The sequence below is a fragment of the Oryza glaberrima genome, chromosome 7, assembly GCF_000147395.1.
Source record: "Oryza glaberrima chromosome 7, OglaRS2, whole genome shotgun sequence".
Classification (NCBI taxonomy): Eukaryota; Viridiplantae; Streptophyta; class Magnoliopsida; order Poales; family Poaceae; genus Oryza; species Oryza glaberrima.
The window spans coordinates 8,992,961-9,008,324 of NC_068332.1; the positions used below are offsets into that span (position 1 = coordinate 8,992,961).

Genomic DNA, 15,364 nt, shown 5'->3' on the forward strand with positions numbered 1-15,364 from the left:
ATAACTAACCTTTTGGTACAAAATATCTATCAAACCATTCGAGTTCAAAAACTTCTCCCCCTGTTTGAGTTCATAAGAGAGAGAAAATCATGCTCAAATGGTATGGCAGCTTGGGCACGGCCTTATATAGTAGAACCAATTTTCATTGGCGGACTACTTAATGCACCGCCATATAAAATGATAGAGGTGGCGGTGGCTAAAGAGAGCCACCAGAGAAAATAGGTTCATCTTCAATGGCGGTCCATGTCATCATACTGCCAGCGAAGATGAACCTATTTTCGCTGGTGGCACTCAGAAGGTACTGCCAGCGAAAAAAATAAATCTTCGCTGGCGGCCCGTATTACTCGGCCGCCAACGAAAATCTTTTTTCACTGGCGGCCGTTGCCTCCCACCCCTCGTTACAACCTTGCTGGCGGTTTTCACATTTTATCGCCAGAGAAAATATTAGGCCAACGCCATAAAAAATCGTTTTTCTAGTAGTGATATGATTAATTAAGCATTATTTTCTTAAAAAAAAATTGATTAATATGATTTTCTAAAACAACTTGTGTATAGAATATTTTTGCAAAAAAAAGGAGGGTGAGTTTGGGAAAGCCAGCAAGAACAATTTTAAGTATGGCTGAGAACACGTCCACGGTACTGTTTATATAAGATGTTCGTATGATTTATTATATAAAATTTTGATAGAATTTAAAATTATTTAGTTAGATGTTTCAAGCAATGAAGCAATGTTTGTAGGGTTAAGTTAATGACGGGAACGTCCTATTAATTATTATAAAGGAATTTTCACTTATCTTTCTCACCTTTGTCTTGTATAGTTTAAATCACAATGTGCTAGCAACGTACAAAAACAGGACAAAGCTAGTTATGCAGGAAGGCCCGTTTGGGAGGGCTCCAAATTCCAACTCCTAGCTCTTAACTCTCACTCGCTCCATTGGGAGTTGGATGTCATGTGAAAAGTGTTTGACAAGCTTAGTCTGCTTCAGAACTTCAGAAACAGAGCATAGGGGGAGGTTGACAATAGTACCCTTATGGTTTTTTTTCTATTTCCGTGATGTATGACTGATAATTGTTTATTTTTCTTTAGAATTTCAGCAACATAATTATAAGGTTAAAACTTAATCGCCAAAATAATTGACATAATTAGTGAAAGCATCCTAGTGTTTTCTTGGTTTAGATTTGAAATTTGTATAGTCTACCATTTTGTTCTCACTTCAATTTGTATAAACACATGATAATTTTTCACATCTATATAGTTCATATAAAAAAGAAATACCCCACAACATACATGCAAAATCACCCTATTGTTCTTTTTGTCCAGATTTGAAATTAAAAAAAAAAGGAAAAAGGGTCTAGGAGATTAGCTCAGAGCCGCGCCGCCGTCAGCCTGCTGGCCGCGCGCACCGAACCGCCGTTGGAGCACCGCCGTCGCCCTGCTACCCGGCCGCGCGACGCCGCCGGAGCGCTGCGGCTGCTGCCCGCCCACGCGTCGCCAAGCCGCGCCATCGTTGGCCTACTGCCTGTGCGCTCAGAGCCGCTGCCGAAGTGCCGCCGTCGCCCTGCTGCCCGTCCGCGCACCGCTGCCGGAGCACCGTCGTCACCCTGCTGCCCGCACGTGCATCGCCGAGCCGCCGCCGGAATGCCGTGGCCTTCTGCTCGCCCGGTCGTCGGGTAGGGAGGTGAGGAGGTAGGGGTAGGTCAGTGGCATTTTCGTGTAAATACGTCAAATAATTAAAGAAAATTTTGCTACATTACATCGTGACTTTACGGTTTTAGCTGTAGAACATCAAACGAAATGACTTTTGAGGGAAGACACTCTATATACGTGGTAAGTTGTCAGCGGACACTGCACCCATTAAAATAATAATTTTTAGATAGAGAGGAGAGAAAAATTGTATAAAATATCAAAAATACCCCTGGACCCATATGTTAGTTCTTCCATGTCTCTTCTCTGTCTATCGGCGAATGAGGAGTGGTTGGGCATCTACTGCCTGGAGTGCGTCTTCTTCTTCCCCATCACCAACCAGCAGCTAGTAGCAGCATAACCATGGAGAGCAACACCACCAAACAACAGCAGCAACATCACCACGATGAGCACCACGTGCCCATGATGTGTCGTGGTCATCCGCCGCTGCCGCTGCCGCTCTCGCAATGGCGAGGCCGTTGCCGAACCGTACTGTGGCAGGCACATACGTCCGCCACCTCCCTCCGTCACTTCCCTATACAGTGGGCACTTGAAGTCGTCATTGTCGCCGTTGTCCACACCGAGCGAGCCGTGGACTGGTGGCAGAGATCCACGCACTGGCGTGGTCCGTGGCCACCGCCGCTGCCGAGCAGGCCGCGCGCGCCACCGTCCACGGAACAGGCCGCATGTGCTTCGGGCTCCGCCACCGCCGCCGAGCAGGCCGCGCGCGCTCCGGGCACTGCCACCGAGCAGGCTGCTGCTGCTGTCGAGCAGACTACCGCCACTGAGCAGGCCACCGCCGTGCGTGCTGCCGCCGCTGAACAGGCCACCACCGCCGAGCAGGCTGCCGCCACCGCCGCCGCTGAATAGGCCACACGCGCTCCGGGTGCTGACGTCGATGTCGACGCTGCCAACCACGCCGTCCGCCGGGAGAAGAGATAAAAAAGAGAGAGGGAGAGATTTCAGATAAGGAAGAGAGAGAAAGAATGGGTAATTTGGTCATGACATGTAAAAATGTGAGTCCACTCTCGTCTAGTTAACACGAAAACATTAATTTAATGGATAGAGTGTCCCCCTAGCAAATAACCACATTTTCAGAGTGTATTCCCCAAAAATGATTTTGTATGGTGTCCTACGGTTAAAACCACAAAATTGTGATGTCCTATAGAAAAATTTGCTAATAATTAAAGAGCAGTGGGTTTTTTTGGGTGGAGTGGGACTGTAGAGCAGTAAAAACCCGGCTCCACCCTCTTAGTTCATTTTGTAGGAGTAACTCTACAAACTCCACTCCAAAAAAACATAGGATTTTTACCGTTTGGCATAACTTTGGTTAAAGATAAGTTGAAGTTAAGAGCTAGAGCTATGTCAATCAGATCAAGATATATAACATTCGTGTCATTGTGCATTCGAGAGTATTTGCTGAACATGGATCAACACATACATCATCGCAGGGATAGTAATTCTGCTCCAAATTCTCTTCATGTAAGCCAGTTATGAGCACGTACAGGAGTTGCAAGCCAATTACTGCTTACAAGTACCGTTAGCTCAAATAGCTAGCAATGCTGGTTACACATTTCTTTCTGGCCCAGGCAAAGCCCAGAGTGCGTGGCGGTTGATACGGAGGCTAGCTCCTAGCGAATAAGTTCACTTTTCGTCTCTCTATTGTCACTGAGTTCGAAATTAACCTAAAGTGAACGAAGTGATAAAATTACATTCTAAGTTGGTCTTTAGGGGTATAGCTACATCATTACAGGACCCATGTTTCAAGGTATTATATAAGAAAGCCTTGGTTGGCAGCTAAAGTTGACTTCATCCGTTAGAGAGCCATTCATGTTTATTTTTAACAGTGTTATTGTATTATCCGGTACATATGGTATTTTTAGACTATTTATATACAGATATGAAATTAAGTGACGAGCACCGGGTTATGCAATGTAGATGAATTCTTTTCGTGTATTAATAATGTATCATTTATTTTGTGGTACTAATACAGTTTCATTTAAAATACACCTAACTTTCAGAACAATGATAATAAGTAGTGGTGACAAAATGCGAATTTATATATGCCTAGGACGAAGGGATTTTTATTTAAATCTGAGGGACATTCTTATTAGATTTAGTGGTATATTAGAATCTCCTATCAATTTTACGGCAAATATGTGTCTATTTTTATCCTAGAATAATCTACATTTCCTTACAATGTATATATAGTGATGTATGATTTCTTTAACATTCTTTTCCTTGAACAATAAATAAGATGCCCGTGCATATGTGCGGGCTTCCTTTATATGCCGGAAATGTTCTCCAATTTATATTATGTACTTATAGTTTTTAAACACAGCCTATGATACATGTCCGTGCGAATGCGCGGGCTATCTTCCTAATTGTATTTTAAAGTTCAAAGAGAGGGAAAAAAAGAAATATTATTAGGGGTAAAGTGACTCATCTCAGTAATTCATGGACTAAACTGGTGCAGGGAGCCAACGATTATTTTTTTAAAAAAATATAGTACAAATGGAGACACTCACTATATTTATAAACGCACACGATACCCACATGAACACTATTGAAAGGTACATCACTAAAAGAATATTAGACCTAAATGTGAGTACCAAATCAAATCTAGAACTTAAACCTGAGTGGTAGGTTCCACCAGAGCAAGCCTAATCAATTAAGCTATGCACACTTCACAGCCAACAAATATTTTAAGGGCGTTAAATGAAAACCATTTTTTTATGTAACAGAAAAATACTATATGTCATGACAAGAGATTTGAATTGGCATTCTCCTTCTTGTGATACTGTAATACACTATCACTACAGCTATATATCCACATAGACATCTCGACACGTACGTTTGGCTGCCAAGACTATCATATCCCACCTCTTAATTAAGGATTGACCAGTGAAAGGTGCTTTATTAGAGAGTGTGGCCAACGATATGCCCTCTTGCACAATCCCCCACCACATACGACCATGAAGCCTGCGTTCTTCCTCTTGCGCCTCATCAGCCTTCTTCACCTAGCACTTGCCTTGTGTTCCGGCAGCGGAGACTTCCAGTTCGCCTATCATGGCTTCACCGGCACCAACCTCACGCTCGACGGCAATGCCACCGTCATGCCAGATGGGATCCTTGTGCTGACCAGCCGCAAGACCAACCTAAAAGGCCATGCGTTCTTCCCCACGCCTCTGCAGTTCCGCACGTCGCCTGATGGCACAGCCCGGTCCTTCTCGGCCGCCTTCGTGTTCGCCATCGTCTCCGACTACACCGATTTCAGTGCCCACGGTATGCCCTTCATCGTGTCCCCGACCAAGAACTTCACCACCGCACTGCTGGCTGGGTACCTGGCCCTCCTCAACGTCCAGAACAACGACAACACGACCAACCACCTCTTCGCGGTTGAGCTCGACACCATCCAGAACACCGATTTTCAAGACGTCAACGCCAACCACGTTGGCATCAACGTCAACAATCTTCACTCTTTGCAATCCTCCCCAACTGGCTACTACGATGACGGCAACAATGGCGTCTTCAAGAACCTAACCCTCTTTAGCCGAGAAGCGATGCAGGTGTGGGTGGACTATGATGGCAACACGGGACAGATTGATGTTGCTTTGGCGCCAATCAAAGTGGCTAAACCAAGGAAGCCGCTTGTTTCCGCTAAGTATGTCCTCTCAACTGTACTCACGGAGTGGGCATACATCGGTTTCTCATCTGTGACTAGCGGGATCAATTCTCGGCACTACCTACTCGGCTGGAGCTTTGTCATGAACGGCCCTGCTCCGTCGATTAACATTTCCAATCTTCCTAAGCTGCCGTGTTTCGGACCCAAGCCTCCATCCAAGGTCTTAGTAATCGTCCTACCAATAGCTACAGCAACAGTCATGCTCAGTCTTGGTAACATTGCCACCCTACTCGTGTTAAGGCATCTGAGGTATGCTCAGTTGCTTGAAGATTGGGAGCTTGAATTTGGCCCCCATCGATTCTCATATAAGGATCTATATCATGCTACTAATGGATTTAAGAGCAAACATCTCCTGGGTACGAGAGGTTTCGGCCAGGTGTATAAAGGAGTTTTTCGGAAGTCTAGATTGGAGGTAGCCGTGAAGAAGGTTTCTCACGAGTCAAGGCAGGGTATGAAGGAGTTCATCTCTGAAGTTGTCACCATTGGCCGCTTACGGAACCGCAACCTCGTGCAATTACATGGCTATTGTAGAAGAAAAGGTGAACTCCTTCTAGTGTATGAATATATGCCAAATGGTAGTCTTGATAAATATCTGTATTGTTAGGTGGATAAGCCTTTACGGGATTGGAGCCAAAGGTTTCATATCATTAGGGGTATTGCGTCTGGCTTGCTCTATATCCATGAGAAGTGGGAGAAAGTTGTCATCCACCGTGACATAAAAGCAAGCAATGTGCTTCTTGACCATCAAATGAATGGGTGCTTAGGTGATTTTGGACTCTCAAGGTTGTATGACCATGGCACCGATCCCCAAAGCACACATGTGGTGGGTACAATGGGATACTTGGCCCCAGAACTAATATGGACCGGTAAGGCATCCAAACTAACAGATGTTTTTGTATTTGGTGCGTTTCTTCTTGAAATAACTTGTGGGCAAAGACCGGTCAACGACGATAGTGGACGATACAACCAAGAAATGTTAGTTGACTGGGTTCTTGACCATTTCAACAAAGGCTCTCTTAATGAGACAGTGGACCTGAGGTTGCAAGGTGACTGTAATACAGATGAGGCATGCCGGGTGCTAAAGCTAGGACTGCTGTGTTCACACCCATCTGCCAACTTGAGACCGGGCATGAGACAAGTCATGCAATACCTTGATGGTGACACTCCACTCCCAGACTTAACATCAACAAATATGAGCTTTAGCACAATGGCTCTAATGCAGAATGAAGGGTTCGACTCATATCCAATGTCATATTTGACACCGTTGACTTTTTTAAACATGTTTGACCGTTCGTTTTATTCAAAAACTTTTATGATATGTGTAAAACTATATGTATACATAAAAGTATATTTAACAATAAATCAAATGATAGAAAAAGAATTAACAATTACTTAAAAAATTTTGAATAAGACGAACAGTCAAACATTTTTAAAAAGTCAACAGCGTCAAATATTTTGGGATGGAGGTAGTATAAGAAATGGTGTTAATTAGCTAGTTATTACTGCAAGTGCATATATGTCTGTCAAATGCAAAATAAATAAGGGGTGAGTTTACACTTAGTTTCCATGATTATATGAATAGACTGGACCACTCCAGAATATATGCAGTGCAAAAAACATGATTGTACTGCGTCCTGTTCCATAGATCTTGATGTTTTGAACAATAACATGGTTTCCTAAATGTATCATTCACTATGTTTTCTATTATAATATATATAATAAATAAATATTTTTTTACTTTAATATAATATTTAGTAAGACAAATCTAATATGTTGTTCTAGTACGTTTTAAGCGAAATAATTTTAAAGTTATTGATAGTTATAGTTATAAGAGTTCAAAATGTCAAAGAATTATTGAACCGGAAGGAACACATCCTTATTCTAAAAATATCATTTATAGTTCTACTATAAGAACAACTTCCGAGAAATACATTATTGTGTTTTAGTGTAGCATAATTTACTTATAGTTATGTTCACATTGCAAATGTGCATCTAGCTTGTGAATTTCAGAATAAGCTTACTGTATCGTTGTTTATTAGAAACAATTGACATGATCAGTAAATCAATATAAATTTTGTATATGGGTGCACCGCTCCAACAAATTTGATACTCAAGACATGACTTCAGACGTTTTAGATATTTAAATATTTTTGTGGAATTAGAAGTTTCCAATAAATCACTCATGGGAAGCAGAAAACTTTTTCAAATAATCTATCTGAAAAATAATCATGTATTTCAAATAATTAAACGACTCCAAAGCATTATATGTTTCAAAATACAAAACATGAGTTAATATTTCAGGTAACATGTGCCAACAAGATATTTTCTGGGGTCCTGTATTAAATCAAATGGTTTTTGTAATAGGAGATAGCTTGATAGGTATGTGAAACCTCGTAGACTCGTGAAGTTCAGCCTAACCACGCCTTGAATTATTGAAGAAAGAAACCCTCAGGGTTTAATATAATATATTTCCATCATTGTGCTCTTTGTTTGACATATTTTCGCTTGGCGGGTCACATTTGTATTAAGACATACTTCCTCCGTCCCAAAATGAGAGTAGCCATGAGTTTCTGTATCCAACTTTGATCGTCCGTCTTATTTGAATTTTATTTATAATTATTATTTTTATTGCTATTAGATTTAAAACATGAATAATACTTTATGTGTGACTTAAGTTTTTTAGCCTTTTCTAAAAAAGTTTAAATAAGATGGACGATTAAAGTTGGACATGGAAACTTATGGCTGCGCTTATTTTGGGACCGAGGGAGTATAACGGATGTTTAAAGCTAGCTTTTGCAGTTTGAAAAAAGAAAGTATATATAGGTGGGTCGTCCGATCGCGAGCCCTATGCAGTTTGAGTATGATACTCCCTCCGTCCCATAATATAAGGTATTTTGGGAGCATGTGACACATCATAGTACTACGAATCTAGATAGGATGTGTCGCATCCATTCAAAATTCCGTTATATTATGGGACGGAGGGAGTACTATAGTGGGATATGTAATTTTGCGTGCGTGTTTGCTAACCGTGTAGAAAAATAGTGATTTTCACACTAGTCGGGCGACTTAATCACACACGAAATTTTTTTTAACCGTTTGAAAAAATGTTTTTTGTTTTACTAGTGTAAGGAGGTTCCTCTTGTTTTCCTTTGTCAAGCATAACATCCCCATCATGTAATAGTAGAAACCGTACAATAATTGCAGAGGATATTTTGATGCTGCAGAAAAGGTGAACACCAGACCAGGCCAATTAATGTCAATGTTAATTATTACTGCCGTTGGCATTGGTCATCGGGCAAGAAAATGGAACTCGGGTAACACTATCAGTACCTGGATTTTTCACATTTTGGTTATTTTAAAAAACTTATTTCACAAATAAACCCCTGAAAAAACTTATCTCAGAAATGGTTCTTTTTAGGTGCCAAAGAGGTTGGCGCCGTTGTCCAATGGGACGCTGGCGCCGTCCCCCTGCCAACGTGGCGGGGCGATGCCGAGAATCGGATGTAACTTTTTCTGTAGATATCCGTGAATATATTATTTGCCTGATTCCGAGTCCGTATGAGAAAGTTATGCCTATTTTAATAAACTAGGAAGGTAGCCTGCGCATTCGCGCACGCATGCATGTATAATAGGCTATGTTTCAAACAATGTAAGGATAAAATATAAAATGGAGGATATTTCCAGAATATAAATCGGAAAGGAAACCTCACATATGCACGAGCATCTTATTTGTTGTTCAAGAAAAAGAATGCTAAAATAAATCATATCTTAGTATATACATTAATACATATATCTTGTAAGGGAATGTAGATTACCCTAAATAAAAAAACAAATATATTTGCCGTAAAATAGATGGTATAGATTACTAAATGTGATAGAATGTCTATTAGATTTAAGTAAAAATCCCTTTGTCCTGGTCATATAAACTCGTCTTTTGTCACCACTACTTATTATCATTGTTTTTGAAAGTTAGATGCACTTTTAATAAAAGAAACTCTATTTGTACCACTAAAATAAATGATACATTATTTATACACTAAAAATATCATCTACACAGCATAACCCAGTGTGCATAACTTATTTTCACATCTATGTATAAATTGTCTAAAAATATCATATCTACCAGATAATACGATAACACCGTTAAAAATATTCATGAATGATTTTCTAACAGATGAAGTCGACCGTAGCAGCCAACCAAGGCTTTCTTACATAATGCCTTGAAACACGGGTCTCGTATCGATGTAACCATGCCCCTAAAGACCATCTTAAAGTACAATTTTAACACTCAATTCACTATTGGCACACTCACAAATGATTGCATTGGTAAGTATGTCATTTTAGTTACATTGGTTATGGTCGCCTTTTAGACACCACCTTAACTCAACCATTTATATGTCTCTACAATATTTATGATGGCATAGCAAGTAATACACCCAACATTGAAGGACAGATATATACAGAAAGGAAGAGGTGACGAAAACAGTATTATTTTTATGTTTTGAGTCGATTTGAGGTAAAGAATTGACAAAATTGGGTTCAGAGGTGTATAACATTCGTCCATCAATTATACTCAGTATATAGAATTTATAGTTTTATACGTGTTTTACATGATTGTTTGCCAATACTACTTGGCAAAGAAAAAACATACATGGATAATCATAATTCTCATGATGAACTAAGGATTGTATTGTAGCAAAATAACTGCCTAATTCTTATTTGTTTATTTGTTTATTTACATCTATCTATGATGTATGCTTCTCTCTCCTCAAATAGCAATAAAAAAATTTCAGATACTTAGAATCTCAATGTCACCCAAAATAAACATAAAATAATCCACTTAAAAACCCAAGCTAAATTCTGTAGTTTTATTATCGCAAAACCGCTGTCTAAAATTTAATTTAATTTTTCTCATCTATCTATTATCTGTGCTTCTCACTCATCAAATAAGAATAAAAAAGTTTTGAACAAATCCAAATATTTTGAGAATCTGATCTCCAAAATTAAATAACCCAAAACAGATGTAGTTAAAACACAATGTTAGGTTTTGTCAGATGGTTGATTTGACATTTTATCTATCAGAGATTAAGTTTAATGTGCATATCTGTGTAGTGTTATTTTTAATAAAATAATAGTTTAAAGGATGTTGACAACACATCAGTGTGATTTTTCACGATTAGTATTTCTTTCCGATTCTATGTACGTGTGCATGTTTTCTTTTATTTATTTGGCTTTATCTGTTTTATTTATCGTATATGGTGTAGGTATTTAAGTTTTATTTTTTTAGGATGGAGACGATCGTACGACGTACGCACATTATGTTTTTTTTCCAGATAGAGATTAGCAGCATGGGATTTTTAATAGATCTAAACTAATATTTAAAATAACGGGTCCTCTAATTTAAGTAAAAATATTCATATGCTTTTCTTTTTTCTCTGAATTTCTAGGATTTCTCTAATTTATTATAGCACGGCGTGACGGCGTAATAGTTTTTGCAGGATGTTTAATGTACTTTTAGTATATAAATAAATTTCTAGGATTTCTCTAATTTATTAGAGAGACACGTAGCGGCGTAAAAGCATTCGTCGTATGTTTAACGTACTTTTAGTATATATATAGTTGATAGATAGTAGATAGATTTAGATGTTTTAAAGAACATTGATTGGATATTTATAATAGATCTTAATTTGACTAAATATATTTATATTTGTGAAGTAAATATATTTTATCTTTATACTGTAGAAAATCATATTTTAAATAAATACCGTAACATTGGGAAAGTTTTATTGTTTTATTTTCAATACGTACGTAACGTTATGTATCGTATATAAACTCTATGGCTGAACAGTACCGTTTCTATGTTATATAATATATGAGGAAGTTATTATTTTTTAATAATAGATCTAATCTAATGGTATAAAATAACGGGTCTACCAATTTAAGTGAAAATCGACGGTAAGATTAGATAGTGCCACGTGGTGGCTTAAGAGCGTTTGTAGGAGTGCCACGTGGCGGCTTAAGAGCGTTTGTAGAAAGTTTAATGGACTTTTAGTATGTAATAGATGATATATTTTGTCCATTTCGGTAGAGCTTTAGAAAATTTTACAAGTCACATATTTTGCCCGCCACGGTGGCAGGAGGACGGCGCTAGCCACTTTGGCGCCCAAAAAGGACTATTTCTGGGATAAGTTTTTCTAGGGGTCTATTTATAAAATAAGTTTTTAAAAGGACCAAAATGTGAAAAATCTAGCTATCCATACAGCTACGAGGGCGTTGCTTGGCCGCCATTGGGAAAACGCCTGGATCGGGCGCCCGACGCTCGTTAGAAAAATCGGGCACCCCCAACCCCCCCCCCCCCCCCCCCCGGGCATCTCCGCCTGTCTCCCATGCGTCCCCACTAGTCACTCTCACCCCGTTGCAACAAATCCCCACATATTACGGAAAAAACCTATTAAGAGAATCCGTTTCAATTTTTTTTCCACCAACAATGTTTCACCTAGTGTACTTATGATACTTCATTATGAATAGATGAAATGTTGCAGTGAATTGAAATATTCTTTCACAACAAATCACCTAAATATTATAGAAACCCTCTATTAAGCGAATCTATTTCATTTTTTTCCAAAAAAAATGTTTCACCTAGTGTATACTCATAATCTTTTGCTATGTATGGATCAAATATTACAGTGAATTGAAACATTATTTCGCTATTTGCTGAAATATTGTCACCCGCCTATCATATATCACTTGAATCAGACGGGTAATTATGTAGTAGATGGCATGTGTAAAAGTAATTTTTACCATTACTTAATGAGCAACCGGTGAAAAACTCCGCCCGTAGAAATCCTAGCTATTTACACAGGAGGTTCTTTAAATTGTTTTGCACATACACCTTTGGAAATAGCCTATTTCTATATGCTCGGAGACTTAGCAAATGCATGTAGGAACGGGTTACCAGATCAACAGATCAACAAGCTGATCCCACGCACCGAGGTATAGTACGGCTACTGTAGCGATCATGCGTCACAGAGCAGGTATGTACTCGTAAATCTCATGCCGTGATGACCGGGGCGCTTTATATGATACATGTCCGTCAAAAGTGATGCTAATTAGTACAAGAAACTTGCAGAAAAAGTCTCGACCCATCTCTTTCAACATTTACAAAATGATGACCATGATTCATTCAAGACCAAAACGTACCTTTCTTGCAAACTAGGATGATATATGTACATACGTACATTAGTGCGATGCAAATTAAATGCCATTCTTGAGGGATGGGATTGCCAAGTCCACAACATGTAAAATCTTGAACTAATGAAAATATGGTAGCACTAGCTAGCACAGAAATAGGAGTACACATGACTGTCTTTTTCTATCACCTGATTTTTATTGAATACAATTCACCATTTTAAAGCTTAACGATTTAATTAGTTGAAGCAGCTAACCACAAATCACCTCCCCTATCACAAGATCATCTGCTTGCAATAACATATGCATCGTCTTGCAACACTTAAAGGTGTTAATGCCCACTTGTTAAATTATCTTCCACCTGAAAGGCTAGACATTGTGCCATAGCTTGCATTGACTGGAATTGTTGATTGAGGCCCTGTTTGAATATACTGGTCTAAACCCTCCGTCTGATTGGAGATTTGGTCTGTTGGCATCAGCTCAGGTAATGCCATGTCACCGTCGAGGTATTGTACGATTTGACGCATGCTTGGCCTTGCATTGCTAAATGGATGTGCACACAACAGTCCTAGCTTCAGCACTAGGATTGCTTCATCAGTGTCATGGTTTCCCTCGAGTCTTTTGTCCACCGTTTCGATGAGCGTTCCATTTTTCCAATGGTGAATAACCCAGTCAACAAGTAGGATTTAATGACCTTCTCTGCTTTGCTTGATGGGTTTTTGGCCACAAATGACTTCTAGAATGAATATACCAAAGGCAAATATATCAGTAAGAGGTGTTGCCTTACCAGACCGGCCGAGCTCTGGAGCTATATAACCTATTGTACCGACCACGTGGGTAGTTTTTGGATCAGATCCGTGGTCGTATAGTCTTGCGAGGCCAAAGTCTCCAAGACGTCCATTCATTTCACTGTCAAGAAGGACATTGCTCGTCTTAATATCTCGATGGATGACCACTTTTTCCCACTCCTCGTGAAGGTAAAGTAAGCCTGATGCAACACCTTTGATGATGTGGATCCTCTTAACCCAATCCAAACTGCATTGCCCCTCTTCATCATGCAAATACCTGTCGAGGCTTCCATTGGACATGTAATCGTACACTAGGAGAAGTTCACCACTGCGTCGACAATAGCTAAGTAGTTGCACAAGGTTGTGGTGTTGGAGGCGACCAAGGCTGACTATCTCGGCGATAAATTGCTTCATACCCTGCCTTGATCCGTGTGACACCCTCTTCACAGCAATTTCCGATTTAGACGTGGGAAGTACCCCTCTGTATACCCTTCCGAACCCCCCTATGCCTAGTATGCAGCTGTTTTTGAATCCTTCCGTGGCATGAAACAAATCCTTGTACAAGACCCTGTGTGGGCCAAACTCAATCTCCCAATCTTCCAGCAACTCGGAGTACCTCCGATGCCTCCGGACGAGCATGAAAACGGCTGCACCCACAGTGAGTAGGAAAGCAGCAGTTGATAACGGTAGGGTGATCTGCAAAATCCTAGACCGGTCCTTGCTGACAGTTCGCGGCAGCTTCGGAAGCTTGGTGATGTCAATGGCGGGAGCGGGACGGCCCAACCCGAAGCTCCAGCCGAGCACATAGTGCCGTGATCTCAGCGTGCCTCCTGTCGCGGCAGAGAAACCGATGTACGCGACATCCTTGAGCAGCTTTGAGAGGTTGTACCTCGCTGAGACCAATGGCCTCTTGGGTTTGGCGACGGCGAGGGGGGCCATGGTCACGTCGATCCGCGTTGTCTCTCTGTCGTAGTCCACCCACACCTGCATGGCCTTTCCACTGATCAAGGTCAAGTTGCGAAAGCCATTGTTGTTGTCGTCGTCGTTGTAGTATCCGGCAGAGTAGGAGCGCAGAGAGTGGAGGCTGTTGATGTCGATTCCAACATGGCTGTCGTTAATGTCGCGGAACTCGTCGTCTGCATGGTGTCGAGCTCGACGGCGAGCAGGCGATTGCCCGTGTCGCCGTCGCTGGTGACGTTGAGGAGGCCCAGGTACCCGCTGGGCAGCGCGCTGGAGAAGTCCCGGCTGGCGGCCACGACGAACGCCATGCCATGGGCGCTCAGGCCGACATGGTCGGACATGACGCCGAACACGAAGGAAGTGGAGAGAAGGACTCCTCCGCCGTCGTCGTCGTCGCGTTGGGGCCGGCGGCTCCACGGAGGGGCACCGGCGCCGGGTAGAAGGCGTGGCCTTTGCGCTGCAGCGTGCCGTTGGTCAGCTCGAGCATGCCTCCTGCCGTCACCGCTGCCACGCCGTCGAGGGTGAGGTTGGCGCCGGTGAAGCCAGAGTAGATGAACTGGACATCGCCGGCGCACCTCGTGGTGAGGCTCAGGCCAAGGCAGATGCTTCATGGTAATGGTAGTAACTCTCGGTTCGTGCCCTCTAGCCATACGCTCTGTCGTCTGGTCTGTGAGGAAGGCTGTGTGATATTCAACAGAACAGATACGATGTCCAAGTATGCAAGGGCCTGTTTAGCTGGCGAAAAAAAATTATTAATTAGGTGTCTCATCTGATGTTTGACCGGATATTGGAAGAGATTTTCGGACATGAGTGAATAAACTAATTTTATAACTAGCTTAGCCTGGAAACCGCGAGATGAATCTTTCGAGCCTAATTAATCCGTCATTAGCACATGTGAATTACTGTAACACTAATTATGAACTAATAAGACTCAAAAGATTCGATGTCATTTTTTCGAAAAAATTTTTTGGGAAACTAAACCAGACCTAATTCTTCTTCTCTGAAATCTCTTTTACTCTGCTTATCTACCGTGATGTACTCAGAACACACAACACGCCC

At 41.1% G+C, this 15,364-nt stretch overlaps 1 protein-coding gene and 1 pseudogene across 1 annotated transcript; one reads left to right on the top strand and one right to left on the bottom strand.

The window, feature by feature from the left end:
* Window positions 1-4,454: 4,454 nt before the first annotated feature.
* On the top strand, window positions 4,455-5,983 carry LOC127778577 (L-type lectin-domain containing receptor kinase SIT2-like). The gene has a single exon (XM_052305194.1). It carries the CDS (start codon window positions 4,660-4,662, stop codon window positions 5,971-5,973), a length of 1,314 nt encoding a protein of 437 aa, XP_052161154.1. The 5' UTR covers window positions 4,455-4,659; the 3' UTR covers window positions 5,974-5,983.
* A 6,666-nt stretch (window positions 5,984-12,649) lies between these two features.
* Window positions 12,650-15,088, bottom strand: LOC127778576 (L-type lectin-domain containing receptor kinase SIT2-like; annotated as a pseudogene).
* Between the last annotated feature and the right edge of the window lie 276 nt (window positions 15,089-15,364).

Excerpts from the sequence above, each read along its gene's own strand:
- LOC127778577 (XM_052305194.1), top strand. The coding sequence starts at position 4,660 with ATGAAGCCTGCGTTCTTCCTCTTGCGCCTCATCAGCCTTCTTCACCTA.